The following is a 26,722-nucleotide window of genomic DNA, read 5'->3' as shown; positions in this document are numbered from 1 at the left end:
GAGGGAGGTCACCTCATGCCCAACCTCAGGTCATTTCACACACAGACACACACACACACACACACACACACACACACACATGGGCAGGGCTCAGAACACACAGCTCCCATCTTATTTCTTCCCAGGACAGGCTGGTCCTGGGGAGGGGCTGTCAGCTCAGCCGGGGAGGAAGACAGGCCTGGAGGAAGAGGACAGAGCTGACCGCAGCCTCCCCCAGACGTAGCCAGGCCTTAGACCCGGGGCTTCTACCTGGAGGACAGAAGTGGGTAGTCACACCTGGTGGCCAGTGTGCTACTCCATTGCCCTCCACCCACGGGAGTGGATTGAGCATCTCCAGACAGGTTAGCCTATGACGGGGCTTCCTCAGAGGGGCCATAAAGTGCTCCCCACAACCTCTGCATTCAGGTGAAATGAAGAAGGTCCCCAGAGGTCTCCATGCATCTTCGGGTAACAGAGGGATGGCCTGACCTGGTGCCCTGCCCACACTGCCTACGCGTAGGGTGCCTGTGTAGACGGGAGTTTTGTTCTTCCCGGCTCAGGGAGTCTCTGAGCCACATCAGTACTCAGTCACTTGGGCAATGAGGGCCCCTGACCACTTCGAGGAGCTATGAAGTAATCACAACTCCTTTAGCTGCAACTGAAAGAAACCCAAGACTAACTAACTTGTTTTAAAAATAAAAACCAAAGGAACAGCGTTGGGCCAATAGCTGTGTGAGGCTGGCCTCAGGGGTCCAGGGACACAGTTGCTGGTGTTAGGTGTCTCCTACTCAGCTTCAACCTTTGTGGGGACTTCAGTCTCTCTGTCTCTGGGAGGGAGGCTGCCCCTCTGGACAGTGGGAGGGAGTGGGCAAATCTGTATAAAGCCCCAAGCCCCTCCCTTCAGCACCCATTATACAAAACCCTAGAAGAATTGACTGGCCTAAGTTGGGCCAATCGGTCTGGCCAGTGGGGGCCAGGGACTGTTACTGGCAGAACCTCATGAAGCCTGGGCAGGGCAGGTTTCCAAAGGCAGGGAGATGGGGGTTGGGATGGGAATGAATGCCGGTGGGCAGAAACACAAGTTTCTGCAACACAGGGGGATTGCTCCTCCCCCAAAGGCAGGAACGTGTCAAGGTTATGTTCCTCTAGCCAGGGACAATGCCTAAGGAAAGGTCCTCAGAAACATGTGCCCACTACCTCCCATCCCTCCTCCCCAAAAGCCTTAAACTACATTCCGTAGACCAATGGGTTTCAATCACTTGTTTTTTTTTTACTACAAAGATTTTTTTTATACTGGTATTCAGACAACCAGTAGATACTGTTGGCATCCATTCCAATTGACTTATGTCTGTCATGCTGGTTGTTGAATATTTGCATTATTATCGCTGCAAATGTGTGTGTATGTACACACATATACATAAAATGTGTATGTGTGGATGAAGCTAAAGTTTCACAAAACAATACTTACATTTACTATATGTGATCTGCTCTGCAATTTTCTATTCTATTTCATCTTTTTTAAAATGTCGGTTAGAATCCCAAATTGATTTCACTGTCCACTTATGTCCATTGATTGCTCTGAGCACTCTCTTGAGTCCAACTAGTTTGCCCAACCGACTGTAGACATCTTGGCAGTCTCCATTTGCCCATTCATTCATTTATTCAACAAACATTTGGCACCACCTACTCTATGTCAGGCATTTTTATAAAATAAATTTATTTATTTATTTATTTTGAGCTGCACGCAGACCCCTCCAGCCATGGCGAGTGGGGACCACTCCTCAACGCGGTGCACAGGCCCCTCACCACAATGGTCTCTCTCGCCGCAGATCATGGGCTCCAGGCACGTGGGCTTCAGCAGTTGCGGCACGTGGGCTCAGCAGTTGTAGCTCATGGGCTCTAGAGCTCAGGCTCAGCAGTTGTGGTGCAGGGGCTCAGCTGCTCCGTGGCATGTGGGATCTTCCCGGACCAGGGCTCAAACCCATGTCCGCTGCATTGGCAGGTGGACTCTCAACCACTGTACCACCAGGGAAGTCCCTATGTCAGGCATTTTTATCATCAGGGTTCAGTTGCAGATAACAGATACCACTGTACCTATTTTAAGCAGAAAGAGATGTAACATAGTAATTGAGGGCTTACAAAGTCTTTGAAAGGGCTTGAGGGGTAGCATAGAGACTGAACCTCCAGGAATAAAATTTTTCAAAACACCCACTGTAGAACTGAGCTGCCAAGGAAGCTACCAACCCTGCCACCATTAGGAGGATGACAGTCAGGAGGCCATCACTGCAGCTGTTGGCCCCAGGAAACACACGCCTTAGCTGTGGTCTCAGAATCAGGAAGCTGCCATCAAAAAGTACGGCCTTTGTCTGCTCTGTCTGCTGTGGCCAGAAAAAGAAAAAGAACGTCTTCCACATTTCCAGCCCTAAGGTCCAGGAAGGCACACCGGGAGGAGGTGGAGCAAAGGCCAATCTATAGGAGACACCTCAGGGACAAAACGTCTGGAAGTGGCACGGGTTCCTTGAATGGGTTGGAGGTAGGTTCCTCTCTCGTACCTGAAAACTTTTCAGTGTTTACAGCTAGATCACTTTGACTGTCAACCTATGCTTTTTATTTCTATGCTTCTCTTTCATATATATTTAACATGTTGGTTTTTTAAAAATCACATTTCCAATCGTCAGGCTTTTGTCCTCCCCTGGGAATTTGGTGGGGAAGTCCCATCCTCTGCAACCTTCCCCTTCCAACTGCACTGCACTTACACACCCACCCTGGTCCACTCTCTGGAAGGTGAGTTTCCACGCAACTATTCCCTTGTCACTTCCTTCTAGCAACAATCCAGAGAGAATGCTCCCTCGGCTCTGTGCCATCGTCAATCTTTGCTGGACAAATGCCCAGGGTCCAGGAGCTGCTGATACAGAGCCCTGTCCTCTTTCAGTCATTGGTAACTTGAACTTGTTCATCCCCGTCTAACTTTTAATTAATTATTTTATTTTATTAAAAAATTTTTTTTTGGCCATGCTGCGAGGCATGTGGGATCTTAGTTCCCCGAGCAGAGATCGAACCCGTGCCCCCTGCAGTGGAAGCACAGAGTCCTAACTATTGGACTGCCAGGGAAGTCCCTCACCCCCTTCTAGATTTTCATGGCAGTCATAGTTCCCCTCTCTAAAAACAGTTGCTTCACAGACAGAAGATGATAACTGCCATTTGTGGAAGCCAAGGCAAAAGATGGTCCTGGGAAAGATGGGCAGATAGATGAGCTCACCTCCCCTTTCTGAGTCCTTTGATGGACTCAAGTCACTCCCTTCTCTGGTACCCAGCTCTGTGCTCACCTGCCAGCTCCTATTTAAGAGGATAAAAAAAGAGCACTCAAAGCTTGATAAATATTTGTCTAACAAGTAAATTATGAAACAAGTAAATCACTAATAGTAGAATTTCATTGACCAAGACAGGGCTGTAGATTATACAAACAGGTTTGGCTGCAGTAAAAAAAAATCACAGAACAAATGGATTAATGTAAGATAGAAGTTTGTTTCTCTTTCACATAGCATTCCAAGGATATGCAGTCCAGGGCTGATATGGGATCTCCACAGTCTCAGCGGTCCAGGCTGCTGGAGTTTCATTGCTCTGGCATCTATAGGTATTGCCTTCATCAGCCTGGTCAAAGATTGTCTTATAACCTTTTCATATTTCAGGTTGTGGAATGAAGGATGGGGATGAGGGAGGGGAGGGCCTGACTGCTTGCTTTAATATTCTCCACTCCGTCGGTCAGTCATAGTCACATGACTAACCCTAGCTGCAAGAAAAACTGGGAAATACAGGGTCTATTTTAGGCAGCCATGTGCCCAGATGATCTAGCAGTCTAAGGTATGTGTGTGTGTGTGTGTGTGTGTGTGTGTGTGTGTGTGTGTATTTGCCAGGTTGTATGCTTTCTAATTCCACAAGTTATACTCACACACATGCCCAAGAGTCCCGTCTCTAATCTCCTTAACCGTGCAATTGCCAGTCCATGTTCTGTCTCTGATATTTGACTCCAGCATCCCCCCCACCCCCGAATACAAGTATCCAGGGTGATATGAGAATGGAGAGGCCTTACAGTAAGGATTCATTTCCCTTTGTCATTCTCTCTCAGTCCAGACTGGGCCACAGTAGCCCACAATTTACATACATTCCTTGGAAATAAAAAAAAAAATTGCCAACCGTGTGCCCAGAGTATGACACTGAGCTGGGCAGTTAACCTTGATGGTTTCCAGTGTAGGAGACAGGATCTGTTACATAGCACCTCCTGCCCCTTTTCCATTGATGGTACCTCCAGCCTCGGGGTATTTTCCCTGAGGTTCCATCTAGAGGTCAAATCTTGGGAACCAGCTCACTGCCTAGGAAGTAGCTGAGGTTCTCACACTTGCTCTGGCAGCCTGGACCCTCCGGTGCTCTCTGTAGAACACCAGGAAATGGCCAGAGATGGAATCCAAGCTCATGAACTCAGCTCTCTTTCTCTGCTTTCCTTCCCTCTTTTTACTCTATTGTATGTATCTAGGTCACAGCATCTCGAACAATAACCCATAAACTATTTTAAGAAATCACATTTCTATGTTTTTCTATTATTATTTGTTTGCTCCTTGCTCATTCATTTTGAAATGTTACTCATCAGCAGATAAGCTGTAGCAGGTGCCAAACGTTTAGGCAAAAAATACTTATTCATTTCTCCCTACCACTTAAAGAAAGACAAGCCTTACTTAGTTTTGACTATGGTAGTCCTCTGTCCAGCTCAAGGAAAAGAGGTGTTCTAAGGTGGCAGTGACTGAGAATCTCTGGGGTAAGGAGCTGGTTTGGAGGAAGGGAAGACAGTTGAGAGGAACGAGAGGATCTTCCAGGGTGGGGTTTTGGTTCATCGTTTGGCTCTGTGGAAGCAGGTGTCCTGGAGGGAAAAGGCTCTCTCCACCCACTTCTTGTTTGTCTCAAAGAAATCCACGTTGTGTTCCCGGACATTCGAATGGCCATAGTTACTTATGGGCAGGGGTCATGGGCATTAAAGGTCCCACACTTGAGTGTGGCACTGGTGATTTTTTTAAAAATTTTATTTAGTCATTTATTTTTTGGCTCCGTTGGGTCTTCTTGCTGCCTGCGGGCTTTCTCTAGTTGTGGCAAGCGGGGGCTACTCTTTGTTGCAGTGTGCGGGCTTCTCATTGTGGTCGCTTTTCTTGTTGTGGAGCACGGGCTCTAGGAGCACGGGCTTCAGTAGCTGTGGCACGTGGGCTCAGTAGTTGTGGCTTGTGGGCTCTAGAAGGCAGGCTCAGTAGTTGTGGCACACAGGCTTAGTTGCTTCGCGGCTTGTGGGATCTTCCCGGACCAGGGATCAAACCCGTGTCCCCTGCATTGGCAGGCGGATTCTTAACCACTGCACCACCAGGGAAGTCCCAGTATTGGTGATTTCTGTTCTCGTCCTTGAGTGGAAGAACTGACCCAGTGACTAGACCCTTGAAAGAGTCACGTGTTACATTCGTTACATAATGAATTACCCCAAAGCTCAGTGTCTTAACTCATCATTTATTACTTCATAGTTTCTGTGTGTCAGGAGTGCAGTCACAACTTGGTTGGGTCCTCTGGCTCTGGGTCTCTCACGGGCTGCAGTCAAGGTGTCGGCTGGGGCTGCAGTCACCTTCAGGCTTGACTGGGGGTGGATCTGCTTCCAAGTTTACTCAGGTGGTGGTAGGCAGACTTCAGCTCGTTACAGGCTGTTGGACCAACAGCTTCAGTTCTTCACAGGCTGTTGGCTGAGCCCTCTCCATAGGACAGCTCCCAACGTGGCATTGGCTTCATCAGCACAAGACAGTGAAGGACAAGGGAGAATGGAAGCAAGATGGAAGTCACAGTGTTTTGTAATCTAATCTTTAAGGTAACATTCCCTTGCTTGGCCATTGCATGGTCAGGCCACTCAAGATGGCTGTTCTCTTGCTCTTTGTATATCCGCTGCTCAACAGGTCCCTGATTCACCTGCACCTATTCACGTGAACGTGTTTGTCCCCTGCTCCAGCTAGTGACTGATCTAATCCCTGCTCTACCTGCCAGTTGTTAAAAGGAAACATCTGCCCTCGTGATGGTCATTAATCTGAGGGGCTGTGAGGGTCGTACTCCAGCTGGTTTCCCGGGTAACTGATGAGCCAACCTGACGTCAATTCCCCCTATAAATGGTAGCCTCTTTCTCCCCCAAGTAGCGAAGATTGCTGTCATGTCCTTCCTGCCGTCTGCGGAATATGGTAGGATGTCACTCCAGGACCTTTTGTTTCAGACATGTAAGATCCCCTATCTCTCTATTGCTGACTCCGAGCTCTTTCTTCAGTCTTGAGGCTGGGCAGTTACAAGGCTTTCAGGCCTGAGAGGTGTAGCCCAACAGCCATATTCTATTGGTAAGAAGCAAGTCACTAGGCCCAGCTCACATTCAAGGGGGGCATATTACACAGGAGAAGTGGTAACATGTGCGTTTAGAGAGGAGAGACCCTGCTTTAAGTCTTAAGACGAAGCTGGGGACTCCAGCCCCGTCTGCTTGAGACCCTGTGTTGAGGTCCTGCTGGAACCGTCCAGTGGTGTTCCCTCACCTCTGTCCCTCACACGTCTCCTTCAGGAAATCAGTTACAGGAGTAACTGGCAGTCTCCCTGGCCAAATACCATCTACCAGCACCCCAGCCCCTCTCGTAATCCCATCAGAGGGAAACTCTTATTTCCCTTTTTGTAAAGTAGTTTCCCACCCTGGAAAGCTCTTCCCTCTCTCAAGATCCAATTCAAGCCCATCTCTTCTATGAAGCCTTCTTAGAATCAACTGAAAAGATGGAAAGAGATGTTTCTTTGGAAATATAATTGCCTGAAGGTAAAAGAAGTCTGCAGGAAAGAAAACAAGCTAACCAGCTGGAGGGCAGACCGAGGGGTGGGATAGATAGGGTGGCAACTATTGGTTATGAACTTTCTCTTCTCCTTAGCAGAGAACCTCCCAGGCGGGAGACAGATGCATCTAGCTGCTGAGTACACATTAGTCCTTGTTGATTTTTTGTTTGTTTTGCTTTCTTCGGCCACGCTGTGCAGCTTGCGGGATCTTAGTTCCCCGACCAGGGACTGAACCCGGGCCATGGCAGTGAAAGCGTCACGTCCTAACCACTGGACCGCCAGGGAATTCCGTAGTGCTTGTTGCTTGATGCCACCTGTGGTGGTTTTTAAATGGTCACAAATTGACACTCTCCTCTTGGAAAGGTAGAGCCTAATTCCCCTTGTCTTGAAGGTGGACTGGACCTAGTGACTCACGTCTAACAGATAGAATGCGGGGCAAGTGATAATGTATGACTTCTGAAGTTAGGTCAGAAAAGGTACAGCAGCTTTTGCCCTGCTCTCTCTGGGATGATCCACTCTAGGAGAAGCCAGCTACTGTGTCACAAGTACGCTCAACTATCCCTGTGAAGATGCCTATATGTAGAAAGCCTGAGGCTTCCTGCCAGCTGCCAGCACCAACTTGCTGGCCACATGAGTGTGCCATCTTGGAAGTGATCCTCCAGCCCCAGTCGAGGCTCCAGATGACTGCAATCCTGGCCAGTATAGCTAGATTGCAAGCACAACTTGACTGAATCAGAACCACCATGCCAAGACGCTCCCGAATTCCTATGAGAGAGAGCAAGGGCTCATTGATGTTTTAAACTGTTAAGAGGAAAGGAGCTGGAGAGACATGGCAGGAGGAAAAGTTTTCTGCTTCCCTGTTCTAGTGTGCTTGACTGGCAGGCTTCTGCAGTGCAAACAGCTTCACCAGTGCCCAGCTCCTGGAGTGGCCAGCAACATCCAGCAGCCAGCAGATCCTCCTGGCGCTACCCCTTGGGCAGCAGTGTCAGCAGAGTGCCCCCACCTCCTGCAGCTTCTCCAGCAGCCAGCACCTGCTGTGCATGTGGCTTCTCCGGCAAGGATGCCCCTGCGGCACTCACGGTTTCTCCAGCCCCAGGATCCTGCAGTACGTGGAAGCTCCTGTACCCTGCTCAGGTGGTTTTGTCGTGGAGTGCCTTTGGCTCGACACCTCCCCATGAAGAACTTCCCCTGGCATCTAAGAAGGCAGATTTCTGCACGTTCCACTGGTATGACGCTGCAGTGACTTTTCTGCCATACAGCGAGCCACAGGCTGTGTTCTCCTCAACAAAGTCTGGATTTCAGCCTTGAGGTAGGGGGTGGATATCTCTTCCCTGGGAGCTCTGTTTCAGCCTCAGTCCTGGGGGTAAGGAAGGGCTGCTTCTATGTCTGCTATTCAACTGCTGGAGTTCCCTTTACTCCTTACTAACCAATTCTTTATTATTTACAACAGGGGATTGGAGTAAAAATTATTTTTAAATCTCCCTCTTCAAATGACTGTGTGGTTTCTCTCTCTTGATTGGACCCAGACTGATAAACTAAGTTTTGTCAGAATTTGTTACACAGCCACCAATAACCAATATACCCCTCCCCATCTCATTGTCCACTGCCGGCTCTCCTTTCATTATCATCAGCCAATTGTTATCACGTGCCTGTCCAGAGCAGGCTCTTCCTTCAAGGCTTTTATTAGCAGTCAGATAGGACCTGCTGCAAAAAGAACAAAGTTTATAAAACCCAAGCTTTAATTTGCTAAATGCCAAATGAGAGGCTCAGATGAGAAGTGCTGCCAGAAGTGCCAAAGCTGGTATAGGTGAAGAAAACTCTAGACCACAGCAGGGCACGGGGGCACAGCCCACGGGAAAAGAGAAAGAAGGGCCCTGTAGGCAGGGAGAAGTTTGTATCAAAACCTTGGGGGCAAGACCAAACATGGTAGGATTAGGAGAGCCGTGACTTGTTTGCTCTAGTTTGGTTGGAGAAGAGTGTTGAACTGCTAGGTTAGTGGCCGGCAAGATGAACAGATGGTGAAGGGTCTTAAATGCAAAGTGAATTCATTTGGTGCTATTATGTGAAAAAAGGGCTCCAGTGACCATACCTTCCAGGACAAAATCCTATTTGCTTTTGATGTAGTTACTCTTTTTTTTTTTTTGCGGTACGCGGGCCTCTCACTGTTGTGGCCTCTCCCGTTGCAGAGCACAGGCTCCGGATGCGCAGGCCCAGCGGCCATGGCTCATGGGCCCAGCCGCTCCGCGGCATGTGGGATCTTCCCGGACTGGGGCACGAACCCGTGTCCCCTGCATCGGCAGGCGGACTCTCAACCACTGCGCCACCAGGGAAGCCCTGATGTAGTTACTCTTATACTTGTCAGATCATGTGACCTAGATTTGGGGCTGAGAAAAGTTCACTTTGACAGTGGGGAAACTATGAAGATTTTTGAGGATGGTGCAATGTGGGGTTCTTTTTTTTTTTTTAATTTTTTGGCTGCGCCGTGAGGCATGCAGGATCTTAGTTTCCTGACCAGGGATCGAACCCGCGACCCCTGCAGTGGAAGTGCTGAGTCTTTTTTTTTTAATAAATTTTTATTTATTTATTTATGGCTGCGTTGGGTCTTTGCTGTGCGCAGGCTTTCTCTAGCTGTGGCGAGTGGGGGGCTACTCTTCTTTGCAGTGCACGGGCTTCTCATTGAGGTGGCTTCTCTTATCGTGGAGCACGGGCTCTAGGTGCGTGGGCTTCAGTAGTTGTGGTATGTGGGCTCAGTAGTTGTGGCTCGTGGGCTCCACGAGTGCAGGCTCAGTAGTTGTGGCGCATGGGCTTAGTTGCTCCGTGGCATGTGGGATCTTACCAGACCAGGGCTCACACCTGTGCCCCCTGCATTGGCAGGTGGATTATTAACCACTGCGCCAACAGGGAAGTCCCAAAGTGCGGAGTCTTAACCAGTGGACGGCCAGGGAAGTCCCAGTGTGGGGTTCTAAGATTAGTTTGCAGCGTGTAGGGCTGGAGAGGATGGAGATCATAAGTAGGAGAATGACTTCCCAGAAGTCCTGCCATGGGGGATAGTGTAGCCGTGGGAATCGGAGGACTGGGTGGATGTGGGGAGGAGAAGTTAAGGTGACTCCCCATACCTTGCTGGTGACATGGGAACATGGATAGCTTGTGGAGGGGTGGGTAGGATGATGTTGGCTTTTGACAAGTTCCATTGGGTTGACTGCATTGTATCCAAGTAGCAGGAAGGAGTAGCCCCAGTCCTGAGCTCAGGAGAAAGCTGAGAGCTGATGATTCAGATCTAGTAGTGACTGTCCACTCAGAGGTGACAAATCAAACTCTGGGAAATAGTGATAAGGATCCCTTAGTAAGAACTGGCTCTCTGATCAGCACATTCTAACAACACCCCCCCACCCACCACCCACCCACTCAAGTGATGGGGTCCTGGGTCAGGGATACAGTAGGGACAGATTTCCTCGTAGTTCAGTCCTAAACTGGCCCCTAAAATCTGGAAGCACTGAGGTCTTTCTCAACTGTCACAGATTCTGGCTTAGAATCTATGGTCCACTCCCAAAGGGCTTGAGCCAAGGACTATGAAAGTAAAAAGCCCAGTAAAAATTAGGAGGTTCTCATCCTACTTCTGCCCCAGACCAGTCATGTGACCTTAGGCAAGTCACTTTTCCTGCCCCTCTACCCCCAACTGACCTGCCAGGAGCATGTAGTGTGAAAAAAAAATAACCCTGGTCATCTACTAAGATTTGGAGGTTATTGTTACTGTGGCATAGCCCAGCCCATCTTGAGTAATCCAGTGCTATATACTGTCCCCTGTTGATTATCTTTGGCCTTAGTCCCCAAACCTGCCTTCTCCCTGAAACTCCCTGAAAGCACTGGCTCCCCATTCAAATTTAAAAGCAGCAAGAGAGGGGGAGGGATAAATTGGATTGGGATTGGGATTGACATATATATACACACTAGTATATATAAAATAGATAATTAAAAGAACCTACTGTATAGCACTGTATAGCATAGTATTCTGTAATGACCTATATGGAAATAGAATCTAAAAAAGAGTAGGTATATGTATAACTGATTCACTTTGCTGTACAGCAGAAACTAACACAAAATTATAAATCAGCTATGCTCCAATAAAAATTATCACTCAACAAAATAAATAAAAGCAGCAAGAGAAGGGAGTCTGTCCTCTAAACAGGGAATGCGTTTGGGGAGACAGGCCCACACTTTGACAGGAAGTTACGCTGGCTGAAATCTACACCCACCCTGGAAGGCCCTGGACAGACACTGCCCCTCAAGCTTCTCTCCCATACTCATTTATTGGCTCTCCATAATTTTATTCCGCATTATTAAAGCAGGAATGACTGGACAGGCAGGAGGGCCAGACTTCCACATCCTGGGGGCACTGCAGGCTGACTATGACTTTGCAGGCCTGGATCTGAACATCCTCCTCGGGGTGGATGACCAGGGCAAGCAGCCGGTCTGCCAGTCGTGAGTCATCCCCAAAGACAGCTTCGTGCACAGACTGTTCATTGTAATGCCACTTCACAGCACGGTAGTGGGGTGAACTCCGGCCCTCACTCAGCCGCTCTGCAAACACCAGTACTTCAAGCAGCAGACTCCCGGGCTGTGTGGACTGGAACAGGTTCAGGAAGTTGGAGTGTACCTGTGAGTGGGATGGAGAGAGGAATGAAGTCCAAGGTAAATTCTAAAGTTCCTCCATCCTCCTATTGCCTCAACTCCCCAATATACCTAAGTTTCAGATCCAACTGTATAGGAATTTTTTAGTTTTCATTATCATTCTTTAACATAATTTCATTGTGGTCATAAAACATGAGTGATACGATAATATTGATTCAGGGAAATTTGTTGAGATAAACTTATAAAGCTTAGCATGTGGTTAATTTTTGTAAATATTTTGTGTACTTGAGCGGAATGTGCATTTACTAATTGTAGAGTGTTCTGGATATGTCTAATGGCTCAAGCTTATTTGTGTTATTTGCAGCAAGTAGAACCTTACTAGGTTTAGGTATTTATGTATTAATTTCTGAAAGAATAGTTAAAATCTTCCAAATCTTCCACTGTGGTGATAGGTATGTCCATTTTTCTTTCCAATTAGTCAGCTGTAGGAATGAAATCCTGCCATTTGTGACAATATGGATGGACCCAGAGGACATTATGCTAAGTGAGATAAGCCAGAAAGAGAAATACAAATACTGCATGGTATCACTTAAATGTGGAAGTTTTTTTAAGTCAAACTCACAGAAACAGTAGAAAAGTGGTTGCCAGGGGTTGGGGTGGGGTGTGGGGGAAATAGGGAGAGGTTGGTAAAAGGGTACATGCTTTCAGCTAAAAGATGAATAAGATCCAAGGGTCTAATGCAAACATGGTGAGTACTGTTGATAACACTATTATATAATTGAAATTTGCTACGAGAGTAGAATTTAAATGTTCTCACCAAAAACAAACAAAATGTGAGGTGACGGATGTGTTAATTAACTAGATGGTGGGAATCTTTTCACAACGTATACCAAGTCACCATAACATACACTTTTTTTTAGTATAATTAAGTTTTATATATATATATATATATATTTAGTTTTTATTGGGGTATAGTTGATTTACTACATATGCTTTAAATATCTTACAAATTTATCTGTCAATTATACCTCAATAAAACTGAAAAAACGATTTCCTTATAATTCTATCAAGTTTTGCCATATACATATTTTGAGATTGTTACTAAGTTCATATAAGTTTAGAGTTGCTTTATCCTTCTGAACAATTATTATGTAGTGACCCTGTCTATTCCTAATAATTATTTTTGTTATAAGTAATTTTCCCCTAATGTTAAAATACCTACATTAACTTCTGTCACCTGTGTTCCTGACTCTCAGAGTGTAGAAAGTCCCGCAAAGGAAAATCTGATTGTATTGGGAAGACAAAAGAGGGGGTGCTTTGCAATGTATCTAGTGCAGAGGCAGAAAGAGGAACAAGATGATTTTGTGAGGGCTAAGTCTGTCTGAAGAATCCACGATTCTTCCTTTCACAATATCTGAGTTCACATCCATTAGCCCGTCTTTCAGTTCTTTTCTCACCTGGCAGTTGAGAATATCATAGAGAAGGTCGTTCTTCTGCGCCAGGTTGCTCAGCAATCGCGCGGCTTGCACCTGAATAAAGGAAAGGGTAAAGAATGAGAAGACAGGTGGGCCTGAGCAGGGAAGACACAAATCTCGGCTCCTCCCTCTAGGTGCTGTGCCAGGGCTGGTCAGGAGGGCAGGGCCTGGGCTCTGGTCCTAGGCACCTGTGCCAGGATGTAGTCTGACTGCAGGATCTCCATCAAGGCAGGCATCACCCTTCGCAGCTGTGGATGTGCAAAGTCAGGCAGTGGGAGGTTGTTGAGGAGTCTGAGGCCCGCAATGTGCAGCTGCGAGTCCCAGATGGTGGAGATCAGTTCCAGCACCTTGATGGAGTGTTCCTAGGGAGGGGGGAGAGGAGAAGGGTTTTCTACTTTTATATGATAATCCTCAACATTAGCCCTGCCTCTGCCTTCACTCTTCACTGCCCCTGCCCACAAAAACTGAGCCAACCCCACACACAGTTCCCCACTTTAACTCTCAACATTATTTGACCTAGTTGACCCCTCTCACCCCCTTGAAACTCTTTCTTCACTTGGCTTCTCTGTCACGTTTCTTTCCCAGTTCTTCTGCCCAACCGCCTCCTCTGTCTTCATCGCTCCCTTAGTGATACAGACTCAGTGCTGATGACTTTCAAGTTGCTATCTCCAGCCCAGACCTCTCCCTAAACTCCAGACTCATATATGCAAGTGCCAGTTCCACTTCCGAGAATCTCACTAAACCTCTGAGTCAACACATTCCCACTCCCAAACCTGCTCCTTCCACTACCCTTCCTATCTCAGCTGTTCGTTACACCTGCCTTCCAATTACTCAGACCAAAAATCTATGTTCTTCCTTGACTCTTCTTTCCCTCACACCCTTTTCCAATCTTTCAGAAAATCCTGTTGGCTCTACCTTCAAAATCTACCAACAATCAAGACACTTCTCACCACCCCCCTCTACCACCCTGTTCCAAGCCACCATCACCTCTCCCCCGGGTTTCTGCGATAGCCTCCTTCTCCCTGCTTCCATCCTTGTCCCCTGCATCTATTCTCAGAACAGCAGGCTGGACTGCTCGAGTCCCTAGTTCATTCAGGGTAGGAGCTAAAGTCCTTACAGTGGCTTACAAGGTCTGACATGATCTGTCCCTCTCCCCCCCATTATTTCTTTGGCCTCATCTCCTATTCTCTCCTTTGCTCCCATGGTTTCCATCACAATGGCCTTAGCTATTCCCTGAACATGCCAGGTACACACCTATCTTAGGTCTTTGCACATGGTGTTCCCTCTGCTTAGAATTCTCTCCCTCCTCAGCTATTCACAGCTCACTCTTACTTCCTTCAAGACTTTGCTTTAATGTCACCTTCTCAGGGAGGTCTTCCCTAACCACCCGCTCCTTTAAGACGGCAGCACCACTCCCATCCCTGCCTCCCTTATCCCCACCTTTATTTTCCCCCATAGCACTGTCAATATGCACACACTTTTTGTTTTTAAACTTTCTATTTTCAAATAATTATAAATTCATGGGAAGTTGCAAGAACAGTACAGAGAGGTCCCATGTGCCCTCCACCCAGTTTTCCCTCAATAGCTACATCTTAATTACAGTATATTTTCAAAACCAGGAAAATGGTATTAGCACCATGTGTATGTATAGTTCCATGTCATTTTATCACATATGTAGCTTCATGTAACCACCACTGCAATTAATAGATTATTCCATCAGAATCACCATAGATCTCCCTTGTGGGTCCCTTATTAGTCACAGTTAGCCCCGCCCATCAAAACCAGCCCTAACCAGCGGCAACCACTAATCTGTTTTCCATCTCTCTAATTTTGTCCTTTTTTTTTTTTTTTTTTTTTTTGCGGTACGCGGGCCTCTCACTGTTGTGGCCTCTCCCGTTGCGGAGCACAGGCTCCGGACGTGCAGGCTCAGCGGCCACGGCTCACGGGCACAGCCACTCCGCAGCACGTGGGATCTTCCCAGACTGGGGCACGAACCCGCGTCCCCTGCATCGGCAGGCGGACTTTCAACCACTGCGCCACCAGGGAAGCCTGGATTATTATTGTTTTTGACGTTGAGTTTGGGGAGTTCTTTATATAATCTAGATATGAGTCCTTTGTCAGATAATGTGGTTTGCAAATATTTTCTTCCAATCTGCAGTTTGTCTTTTCATCTTCTTAACAGGGTCTTTCACAAAGCAAATGTTTTTTTTTAATTTTGATAAAGTCCAGTTTATCAATTTTTTTCTTTTATAGATTGTGCTTTTGGTGTCATTTCTATGACCTCTTTATCAAGCCCTAGGTCCCAAAGATTCTCTCCTTTGAAATTGCAACAGCACCCCCTTGCAACAGCACCCCCTTGCAACAGCACCCCCTTGCAACAGCACCCCCTTGCAACAGCACCCCCTTGCAACAGCACCCCCTTGCCAGCCTTCCTTACCACCCTTCTTGATTTTTCTCCATAGCACTTGCCCCGTGAAACACCATATATTACACTTATTTGTGTATTGCCTGCCTTGCAGGCAATATAAGTTCCACTGGGCAGAGATCTTTCCCACTCTGTTCACTGCTGTGTCTCCAGTGCCTAGCATAGTGCTTGGACACAAAGTACGTGCTCAATATACATTTGTTGAAAGAAAAAAGGAATTTTGGCTTCTGAGCTGCAAGATGCTTGGGCCTTATTACCAAAGGCAGATACTCTTACAAGCTGTACCTTTGTGAGCCACGTAAGAAGGATGCCAGAAGCCTGGAGTGGGGAGCACAGCATTCCCATTAGTACCCTGCTCCTCCCTGCCCCCACCCCTCAGTAGGGAGTGGCTGCATTCACCCAGAGAGAGGAGAACAGGGGTCAGGTCCTCAGGATACAGACCCTGGGAAAGAAGGAACAGTGGTGCCCAGGCCACGTGCATCAGAATCTTCTGGGGGCTTGTGAAAAACACAGCTTCCCTGTTGAACTGGACCCTCTGGATGTAATGCCCTGAAATCTTCATTTGTTAACCAGCTTTCCAGGCAATTCTGATATGCTTGAGAATCACAGCCTTAGGGCAACTGAGAGGGTCGAGGGATAAAGTAGAGGCAGCCAGCAAGTGGAGACCTAGAGACCTTTTTTTTCCCCAAAAAAGTTTGATGCAAAAAATTTAAAGTGCGAAAATACCAAGTGTCAGGGAAGAAATGATGCACCAGAAACACTCATGCGGGGCTGGTGGAGGGTGTAAAGTGATACAGCCCTTCTTGAAAAGCTGGGCATACCTTTCACCCGACCATCCCACTCCTGCATACATGTCCACGAGGGAGATGTGTAAAGAATGCTCATGGCACAATGTGCAAACAACTCAAATGCCTACTCATGGGCAGCTGGATGAATAAGACTGCAGGGTATTCATGAACTAGAACACTACAGAGCAGTGCAAAAGAAGGAAACAGACCAGTTCACATCAATAAGGACGAATCTTTCCATGTTGGAGGGAAAAGGCAAACCGCAGAATACAAAACTGCATACTTCCAGATCCATGAAGCTTAAAAACATTCTAACTATGTTACCTATTTTTGTCTGCCGTGCCCTGCTAGAAAATGATGACACATGTGTATATGGTAAAACTACAAAGAAAATCAAGAAATTGATGAACAAAATACATAGGAATGATTGCCTCTGGTGGGGGAGGAGGCGGGGATTAAGGAGGGGCATCTGGGGCATCTAACCAACTGGTCATGTTCTATTTCTTAGCCTGGGTTCTGGTTACGTGTGTTTTGTTTTATTCTTATTCTTCTACCATACATGCATAAAATGTTTGCAAGTTCTGAATATTTTAATTTTTTTTTTTTTTTTTTTTTTTTTGCGGTACGTGGGCCTGTCACTGTTGTGGCCTCTCCCGTTGCGGAGCACAGGCTCCGGACGCACAGGCTCAGCGGCCGTGGCTCACGGGCCTAACCGCTCCGCGGCATGTGGGATCTTCCCGGACCGGGGCACGAACCCGTGTCCCCTGCATCAGCAGGTGGACTCTCAACCACTGCGCCACCAGTGTGCACCACTTATTTTTAAGTAAAATATTTTGGGAGAGAGATCATTTGCTAGAGAGAGACTTGGAGGTCAAGGAAGATGTTTTTTTGGTTTTGCCTTTTAAGATGGGAAAGAATAGAGCTTGTTGAACACTACTGGGAAGGAGCGGGGGGGAGGCCATATCAGACAGAGTTTAATCAAGGAGAGAGGCCCTCAGGGAAGCGGATGGGATCCAGGACTGAGACTAACATTGAACACAGACAGGAAGAAAGCCATTTTTTCATGGCACCAGCAGGAAAGCAGGAATGGATGAGTAACAGGTAAGCCTGGAGGCCTAGTAGCAGGAAGCTGGGGGAACTGACATTTGGTGGCTTATATTTTCTCTGCGTGGTGGTAGTGAAGACATCAGTGGCCCAGCCACCAGCCTCAGACCAACACAGCGTGGTGGTGTGGTATGATAATATATCTGGTCTTTGTCCCTGATTCCACGCACAGGGTTCCTAAAATCCTTGCAATTTCCTGATAGGAGTGGTTTTTGTTATTCATAATGAGCCCCTTTCCATGATCCCTGAGTTTATGCAAATGAGGCAACTCAAGGCAACTTTCAGCCCCATACCTGACCTCTGCGGAGAAGAGTGGAACCAGAGATTGAGTTCAATCACCAATGGCCAATGATTAATCAATTACGCCTACATAATGAAACCTCCATAAATACCCCTACAGGACAGGGTTTGGAGAACTTCCGGGTTGGTGAACACATCGAGGTGCTAGGAGGGTGACACACCTGGAGAAGTCATGGAAGCCCTTCCCCCATACTCTGCCCTATGCACCTCTTCCATTTGGCTGCTCCTCAGTTATATCTTTTATAATAAACTGGTAAGTGTAAGTAAAGCATTTTCCCGAGTTCTGTGACTCGCTCTAGTGAATTATCAAGCCTGAGGAGAGGGGGCATGGGAACCTCCAAATCTACAGCTGGTCAATCAGAAGTGGGGGGCAGTCTTACAGGACTCAGCCCTAAGCTGTGGGGTCTGTACTAACTCCAGGCAGATAGTGTCAGAATTGAATTGTAGGACACCCAGTTGCCGTCAAGAGAGTTGGCTGTTGTCAGAAAGAACTTGGGGAATTTCTGCTGTTTGGGGTTCAGAGATACTCCTAGGGACCTAGCACAGTTTTATCCCGAGATCCAGACATTTATGACCCTACTGGGAATCTGATCACCATTTTCCCACCTACTTCCAAGGAAAAACATATTTCTGGGTTACAAATTCAGACCCAAACAAACTTCTGGAACATGACCATTCATCCTATGCCCACTAAACGGCCCATGGCTTATGGACATCTATGTGCTCTGCCCCATACTTGTCGCTGGGCTCACCTGGATTTTCAGCCTGAATTTTCTGATGCCAGAGAAAGCTTTAAGTGTGTTCAGAGCTTGGATTTTGACACTGTTGTCCTTGTCATCCAGCATGGAGCCCACCAACGTGATGTCATCATTAGTACATGCAGAGGCCTAGAGTGTGCCAGGAGAGGCAGAAGAGGCGGGAGAAGCGGGTGTCCTGGTCCCCCTACCCCCCCATGTCACCAAAACCCCTCAACACAACCCCTCCCGCCATCAGCCAGAGAGAGGTCCCAGGACACAGTCTGGCTACTCAAGGGGGAAGGAGGACAGATGTAGCCCCCAGGGGCCAGGCTGGCTGGGAAGGACCTCCTGCTTCCCTTCCCTCACCTCGGACTCCAGCAAGTACACACAGCGCGTGATACTGTGCAGGATCATGCTCTTGGCGTACTCATCCTGTTTGCACTCCAAAGAGTTGAGGAGCCTCCGGAGCTCACCTGAGTCCCGCCCGTGCTGCTCTCGCTCAACTGCCAGGCCTAGACAGCCACCCCAGCCCAGTTCAGGCTGTGGACTCAGAAGGGAGGAAAGACGGGGTTTGGGAAGCCATGGGAGAGAGACCTGGGGACAAGGCTGCCTTGCCTTTTCTGAAGAAAAGATTTCTTGCTATATGCAGGACCACCATGTACAGTTGAACAGGGTGTGTATTGCACAAGGGCACCACATCTAAGGCTGTATTGTTCATATCGTAAACAAAAAAATTTTGTATGTTTACTATAACAACTTTCTGGCATATGGCAGTAATATGTAGTATTTCATCATAATTGGTATATGGCAATGATATTCCAGCAGATGGCAATACAAAGTCTTGCAGAAGGGGTTCCTTTCTCTACTTTGCACAAAGTTGTCATAGGGACTAGTGGAGGCTCTGAGAATGTAGGTCCCCCAATCTTCCCTTGGGGAGAACTGCTGATGCAAAGTTTCCAAGCAGTGGCTCCTGGATGCCAGAGTGAATGTAGAATTTAGAAACCTGCCAGATGACTCCCGAGGAGGCACTTGAGTGCCACCCACTACCTGGGGAGCCTGCGCTAGCATCTCTAGGGTGGCTCTGAGGGAGATGGAGGTGAGAAAGGGGAAGGAGAAAGGAACGTGGAGGAGCCCCCTTGGGGCCCTCCCACACGGGAGACCTGGGGAGTAGGTACCCCCTGGGGCCGAGCCCTCTCCTCAGGGTGGGGACACTCACGGGCGACGCAGATGGGTGAGGCAGAGCAGCGCGGTGGTTGACATTTTATGCCCGCCCTGATGGCCTTGTAGAGCAGGCAGATGGCCCCAGCGGCTGTGGCCAGGCTCACTACACCTTTCCAGATGTCCATTTACCCCCGGCACTGGGGGATGCAGCACATGCCCGAGGCACCTAGCAAAGGCCTTCTGGAACCAGAACTCTAGCAGGGCCAGGAACCAGGGCACCAGAATCAGAACCTGGGCAACAAAGGAAACTGGGGAAACAGTGGGATGGAGGGTGGTGGTCGGAAACGGGGCAGCCAGGGAGCTTCAGAGGCTGCAGGAAACAAAGCTTAAGACCCCAGAGGAATAAAAGGTCTGTGGGCAGGAAGGTCCTTCACATCCCTCTTTTTTAGGGGAGCCAGGTTGGTGGGGCCCCAGCAGGCAGCTCCAGAGGCTACCTTTCTTCCATTAGATGGCAGCAGAGGCCCAATTTATGGACGGGGGCCTTTAGAAGTTTTTTGGGGGGCGTTGGGGTGTGCCCACTGGCAGCCCTGTTCCCTCACTTCCCTGGTCCCCCCATCTTTGATCTCTTCACCACAGATCCACTTCTGAGCCTTGGGGCGTTTCTGCAGGCAGGGCCCCCCACTTCCATCACAGGACGAAGAGGAGGCAAGTACCTTACAAAGTTCTGCAGAGTCTCGAGGCCAATCCATCATTTTCCAGCATCTGCTTGTTCCTCTCTGTGTATATTTACCTGTGGACCAAAAGCTCCTGAGGGCAGTTGTCTCTGCGTCTCCAACATCCAGCAGAGTCCTGCACTTAGTAGATGCTCAAGTTATGACTTCTGTCATTGTTTGAGGACTTGAGGAGAGAACACGTCAGAGAATCTGGATACGGGGGCTCCAGGCCCATTTAACCAGTGTGACTCTGGAGGAGAAGGGGACTGCCCTTGCCTTGGCCTCAGTTTCTGTATTTGTAACCTGAGGGGATCCAGGTTTAGCATTCTAAATCTCCAGGGTTAAACCTGGGGTAGGTCTGTGCCATTAAACCATGGAGGCCTAAATCTGGGAGTATCACACCCTATGCCCCACAACATACACACAGGGTGGGATGGGCTTTGAGGCCTCCTCTGGAGTCAGAAAATGCCACCACCTTGGAGGATAAGAACCCAACTTTGGAGGCCTCAGTCTCCACCACCTCCACCACCAGGATGGGGCAGGTGAGACCAGACCCTTCCCTTCTTCTCCTTCCCCCACCCCCAGTGTCCCCACACCCTCTGGTCTCACCTTCCGGTACAGAACAGGGAGGAACCCAAGCCAGGCTCAGACCTAGAGCCAGCACTGAGCAGAGATGTACCAGAACAGGGCTTCAGCTGCCTGGTCTTGAGCTCCTGTTGGATGGCTCTGGGCCCTGGACTGCACCTGGGTTTGCAGGAGGTGGGGAAATAGGGAAACGGCATCCCCAAGGATGCTGCAGCCAGCCAGGTCTGTCCACTCAGAGCCTTCGTCCGTGTCACCCTAGGCTGCAGGCAACACTCCCAGGGGGCCATTCTCTTCCTTTCTTCCCTCCCATCCCCGGCCCCCCTCAAGGGTCATTCCTGGCACTCTACACAGTCCTAAGGTGGATGTATGGTCAGGCCATTCAAGATGGCTGTTCTCTTGCTCTTTGTACATCCTCTGCTCGACCAGTCCGTTCCACCTGTGCCCTACTCACGTGAACATGTTTGCCCCCCGCCCCAGCTAGTGACTGATCTAATCCCTGCTCTACCTGCTAATTTATTAAAGGGAAACATCTGCCCTCGTGATAGTCATTAATCTGAGGGGCTGTGACGGATGTGCCCCAGCTGGTTTCCCTGGTAACTGATAAGTCAACCTGACGTCAATTCTCCCTATAAATAGTAGTCTCCTCTCCCCGAGTAGCAAAGATTGCTGCCATGGTCTGCCTGCCTGCCATAATCGGTGGGGTGTTGCCATGATTGGTGGGTCTTAACCTTTTGCTTAAGACACCCCTGTCCAATAAACCACTGATGTCTTTGTTGCTGTCTCCAGACTCTTCAATCTTGAGGCTGGGCAACTACAAGGCTTTCAGGACCGCACAGTGCAGCCCAACGACTGGGGAGCCAGCCAGGAGGCCGAAGAAGCTACCGAGATGTCGCGAAGTAAGGACAGGGAATGGAAGGTTGCAGGGGTCATCCTGAGGTGGCCGTCCACTAGCCTGTGGGGCCCTGTGGCAGCTGACTACCATGAGAGGTGTCTTTCTCTTCCATTATATTGATTCTCTTCTACTCTGTTAACTTCAGAGCCTCTTTGCAGTTTAAAAGTAGCAGCCCTATGCTGGTGGTTCATCTGACTGCACGGGGATGGCTGGTGAATACAGACCAAACGCAAGGACCTGGATTATCTACAAAAGACAAGCGTACCCCCAGCCTCTTACCCCTAAACAATTAGACACAGGCTTTTGAGGATATTAATTCAGGGACAGTCTTGTGAATTGGACATGGCCAGTTACCTGGAAAAGTTTGGTTGGGGCCTGTGCTACAACAAAATAAGAGTACCCTTGGGCTTCTGACCCCTGCTATGGAAGCGGGCAGAGCAATGATATACAGCATGATGGAACAACAGCGATATGCAGCTGACAACAGGTGGAAGACATTACAAAAGGCCCACCCGAGTCATCTAGCAATGCAAAAAACCACTATCTGGGGTCTAGTACAGCTGTGTGTGATATACAGGACCCCACGGACATCAATAGTGACAAAGGAATCCACTGTACCAGTCATGAAGTTTAGGAATGGGCGGCTAAAAATGACACACACTGGCACTTCCACCTGCCTTACGACCCCACTGCTGCCGGGCTAATGGAAAGGATGAAAGGATTACTTAACAATTGAGACGAAAACCCGCTCTCTCAACAGGTGGACCAGAGGTTCACTCAAGCTCTATGAACTGTAGCTGAACACCCCAGGAGCAATCATCCCAGGGCCATGTTAACCCAGAGGCAACTAGTCAATACAATCCAAATTCAACTGTTGACCACCGAAAGACCGCTGCCAACTATCTCTCAGGACAGTAACTCACTCTTGCCTTCGCTACCTTCGCTACAGGATCTACCCCAGAGGAACACACTCTCAAATGGTCCTGGGACTGGCAGGTAAGTCTCTGGTGGTTTGCGTTTGCTGTCCCATGGGGAATAGGATTGGAAAGGGATTTACAGATTTCACCTGGTTTATACCCGGCTCCACCTAAGACTACTAAGGTAATTAATCCAGGCTCCCACTGGAGAAAGGCACCATTATATTAACCCTGTGGGCTGTTCTTATACCGCCTCGCTGGCATGAATTCGGCACCATGAATGTCTCTGTTGCTGTTCCGGGCTCTTTCTTCAGTCTAAGGCTGGGCAACTATAAGGCTTACAGGCCTGCAGGGTGCAGCCCAACAGTGGGTGACTACACGGACTCCCTGTAGTGAAGGGTGACAGAGGCCCCTGGAGCCCCCCCCCCCCACTACCATGGGACCACCTATCAAGCTCCATGAACTCCAGGCAGGAAATGGCTGCCTGAAGGGACTGTTTTAGGTTCCAGCTCCCCTGGTAGATCTGAGGATTGGTCCTTTTCTGAGGTGGAACCCAGAGCTACTGGCCTCCCCAGTCCATGTAGCTGATCCTGCAACCCTCACATTCTAAGCAAATGCAGTACTCACCTGCTCTTTAAAGATCTCCAAAGAAGGAGAGTTCTTTCTTGGCTCTAACCTAACTCCCTCCTGCTATATACACCTAAGCCCATTCCTTTGGGTTCTGCCTTCAAATGTTTTGGATGCATTAGAAGCAGAGGCATCCCCAGTGTGACATTTCTGCTAGTCCACAGCACGATTTTAAAAAAAGAGGAATGTGTATTCATTGGTGGAAAGTCAAGGACTGTCCTTTCTTGGGAGTAACTGCTTTTGGTTTTTGTTTTAAACTTATTTTTGGCTGTGCGGGTGCGGGCTTCTCTAGTTGAGGTGACTGGGGGCTACTCTTCATTGTGGTGCGCGGGCTTCCCATTGCGGTGGCTTCTTATTGCTTCTTATTGCAGAGCACAGGCTCTAGGCACGCAGGCTTCAGTAGTTGTGGCTCGCAGGCTCTAGAGCGCAGGCTCAGTAATCATGCCCACGGGCTTAGTTGCTCCGCGGCATATGGGATCTTCCCGGCCCAGGGCTCGAACCCGTGTCCCCTGCAATGGCAGGCAGATTCTTAACCACTGCACCACCAGGGAAGCTCCCAGGAGTATCCGCTTTTGATTCAGATGATGTCTGTTTTCTTTTGAGGAGAATTAAAATGTACTTGCTTTTGTGAAATGATGGTGACAACAGATGATAGTGAATGTTCTTAGGGAGCATAAATGAAGGCTGCAGCTCTTTGTGAGAACTTGGATTTTGTTTTTCTTGTTTTTTTGTCATATTCAAAAATTTGGAATATTGGCTCAAGAGAAGTCAGATTCCATATACACACAGCCAACCCTAAGTTTCTTACCCGCCCTCACCAAGGCAAAAGGACACGGGCTGCCCTAGTACACACCTCTCTGCCATCCGCACCAGCTTTTCTACCTTTAAGGCTAATGTTGCCATCATGTTAGGTGCAGTTTATTTAGTGAGTGAGAGTGTGGGCTCAACCCAGACTGCCAGGGTTCAAAACCAGCTCAGCTACTGACCTAGCTTTGTAATCTTTTTGTGCCTCATTTTCCCCACCTGTAAAATGGGAATAATAATACCTACTTCTTGGGTTTGAGAGGATTAAGTACTTGAAACAGTGCCCAGCACACAGAGCTCACCAAACGCGACAATAATTACTATTATAAGCAGGTTTCACCTGGACAAAAATGTTGGGCATGGCAAGGCAGTGAGCACACAGATGGTGGGCCTCTGTGAGGCCTGAAAGGCACATTATTCAGCCCCTTCCATTCACCCTCTACCCCTCCCACTCTGGTCGTCTTCAAGCTAATCAATCTCAACTCCTGTAACCCATTTACTTGCCTTGAACAACTCTGGAGCCCTCTTTGAACCCCCCTCCCCCACCAAATTCCTAAACCAGGAGCGCTACGGGGATCCAGCCCGTTCCCCTGAGCTACTTTGTTCCTACAAACCATCCTCCCACCTGTAAAACCCTCAGACTACCTGCTTATTCTATCAGGACTCTGGTGATGGGTGTTTCAGCCTAGTTAATTAGAGGAGCCTAACACGCTATTGGGGACCTAGTGTGCAAGCAGGCCGTTAAGGAGGGGGACCCCGGAGGGGCCCGGCGCTTGCATGCACAGGAGAAGCTAAGGGTAAATTAGCCTACTCTCGAATGAAAAGCCCGTTGGAGTCCGACGAGCTTGGGTTTGGGCAAGTTCCATGATCTGAGTCTCAGTTTACTCCTCCGGAAAACCTGCCTACTACACGGAAGTGCGCTGTCAGAACTGAATGAGAGAATGTACGTTGTGACTCTCGGTGAACAGCGGAAGCGCAGCACGTGCGAGCTGCCCCAGCAGAAAGCCAGAAAGCCGAGAGATGAAAGTCTGGAGGACAGCCCGTGCCCTGACAGGGATCCCACGCTCTCCGGGACCGTGCCCTCCCCAACTCGTGCTTGCCCAGGACCAGACTGGGGGGCCTCTCGGTAGCTCGTGACTCCAGCGAAAGAGTGGGGACTGGAAGAAACGCGGCAAACCCGGGGAGCGGAGGGGGCGGCGCCCTCACAGAAGGATTTCCGAGTGTGGGGCGGAGGCCGCGCCTTTCCCCGCCCCGAGCCTCCCCCCATCTTGCCTTCCCTCCCCGGACTACTCCCCGCCCCCCGCCCCTCCCCCCCCGGCGCATCCGGCGGCGGGCACAGGATGTTCTTTCGCTCCGGTCCCCCCCGCCCCCGCCCCCGCTCTCACTTTCCCTTCGCTCCCATCCCCCACTCCCGCCGCGCCCGGCGCCTGCACCTTGTTTAACTCCTTCTCTCCCGCGCTCCGCGGGGCTCGGCGCGCCCTGGGGTCCCACCCTTCCCGCCCACCCCCAGGACACGCAGCACGCCCGAGGGCTGCCTGGGAAGAAGCGGGCCTAGGCTGAGCGCTGGGCCTCGGTTCTCCGGATCCACTGGCCTGTCGGGGGTGAAGGGGTGAAGAGTGATCCCAGGAACTGAAGCCGGCGTTCTCCGGACCCCGCCAGCTCACCGGTGCCGGGTGGGCTGGGGATTGGGTGCCCGCAATCCGGCGAGTCCCGCGCCCGAGATGGGGACCAGATGGACAGGGTTAGTTCCAGGCCCGGAGTGGATCAGCAGGGTCGAGGACCCCAACCTCATCCTCCCCCCGGGTTGGGGTAAGAAGGGGCCCGGGTCTCCGCGAGAGGATGGCGAGAGGTCACGCCCCTCACGTATACGTCACTGTTTCCAAGGCAACCAGGGGCGGGAACGCGGGCTGGAGAAGGCGAGACCTTAGCGAAAGGAGGCTGCTAGAGACTTTGTGACAGGGGTGCGGGTGGGGAGGCGGCGTGGGCGGCCTTGTCAATCTGTGCTTCTTCACTCGCTGATGCACCAAGAAGCTAAGGGCAGGACAGGTTCCGTTCACTCGTTCATTCGACAGACGTTCATTCAGCTTGAACTATGCTTGGCGCCATGCTTAGGCACTGGGTTCTGGCGGCGCTGGATCCGAACCCTGCACTCACCGGTTATTGTGAGTTAGTGTAGGGTGGCCATGCATTCCGGGTTACGTCCGTGGAACTGGTGTAAGTGTTAATAGTGTCCTTTTACTCGCTTAGAAATGTCTTAGTGGTGGGGGGGGTAGTTAAGGAACCCTGTCCCCCAATTCAAGGAAAGCTCCCACGGCGCAGGTAAGGAAGACAAGCTATTGTCTGCTCACTTTGCAACGGGCACTTTTGTAGTCTCTGTAATCTTTGCCTCTCATTCCGCAAGGTAAGTATCTCTAGCACCTCTTACAGGTGGAGAAACTGGCTCCAAAAAGTTGAGACTTGCCCAAGACCAAACAGCTAAGTGCTGGAACCAGGATCCAGACCCAAGTCTATGTGGCTTCCAAAATCCAAGTGCCCTATCTTATTCTTCCTTCTCAAAACAGATGATATTAAGTAAGTAAATAAATAACACTGTCCCTGCCATGAAGGAGCTTATAATCTTTGGGGATGAAAATACTACAGGACATAATGAAGCAATAAAATATAGGAAAGAATGAAGGCAGCTCATGAGGCTCAGAGGGAAGTTGATGACAAC

At 49.3% G+C, this 26,722-nt stretch overlaps 1 protein-coding gene across 3 annotated transcripts; it reads right to left on the bottom strand.

Annotated features, from left to right (window-relative positions):
- Positions 1–10,841: 10,841 nt before the first annotated feature.
- On the bottom strand, positions 10,842–25,286 carry ARMC12 (armadillo repeat containing 12). 3 transcript variants are annotated; one of them, XM_049715995.1, is made up of 7 exons: positions 20,185–25,286; positions 19,527–19,779; positions 18,677–18,822; positions 18,326–18,460; positions 13,145–13,318; positions 12,939–13,010; positions 10,842–11,506 (listed from the first exon to the last, which is right to left on the bottom strand). In XM_049715995.1, the coding sequence occupies exons 2-7, from the start codon at positions 19,654–19,656 to the stop codon at positions 11,177–11,179; spliced, it is 987 nt and encodes a 328-aa protein (XP_049571952.1). In that variant the 5' UTR covers positions 19,657–19,779; positions 20,185–25,286; the 3' UTR covers positions 10,842–11,176. The 3 variants fall into 3 exon arrangements, with proteins under 3 accessions (XP_049571952.1, XP_049571953.1, XP_049571954.1); XM_049715996.1 differs by lacking the exon at positions 20,185–25,286 and having other exon boundaries at positions 18,677–18,857; positions 19,527–19,736; XM_049715997.1 differs by lacking the exon at positions 13,145–13,318 and having other exon boundaries at positions 19,527–25,286.
- Positions 25,287–26,722: the final 1,436 nt, after the last annotated feature.

Source organism: Orcinus orca, chromosome 10, assembly GCF_937001465.1.
Source record: "Orcinus orca chromosome 10, mOrcOrc1.1, whole genome shotgun sequence".
Classification (NCBI taxonomy): domain Eukaryota; kingdom Metazoa; phylum Chordata; class Mammalia; order Artiodactyla; family Delphinidae; genus Orcinus; species Orcinus orca.
Note: the sequence above shows the minus strand (reverse complement) of the source record. Positions and strands in the feature narration are given on the sequence as shown.

Bases quoted from the DNA above. Each gene is read 5' to 3' on its own strand.
- ARMC12 (XM_049715995.1), bottom strand. From the start codon at position 19,656: ATGGACATCTGGAAAGGTGTAGTGAGCCTGGCCACAGCCGCTGGGGCC. The intron at 18,823-19,526 runs GTGAGTGTCCCC...GTGGCTGTCTAG, and splicing joins CTCACCCATCTGCGTCGCCC to GCCTGGCAGTTGAGCGAGAG. The intron at 18,461-18,676 runs GTGAGGGAAGGG...GGCACACTCTAG, and splicing joins TGTACTTGCTGGAGTCCGAG to GCCTCTGCATGTACTAATGA.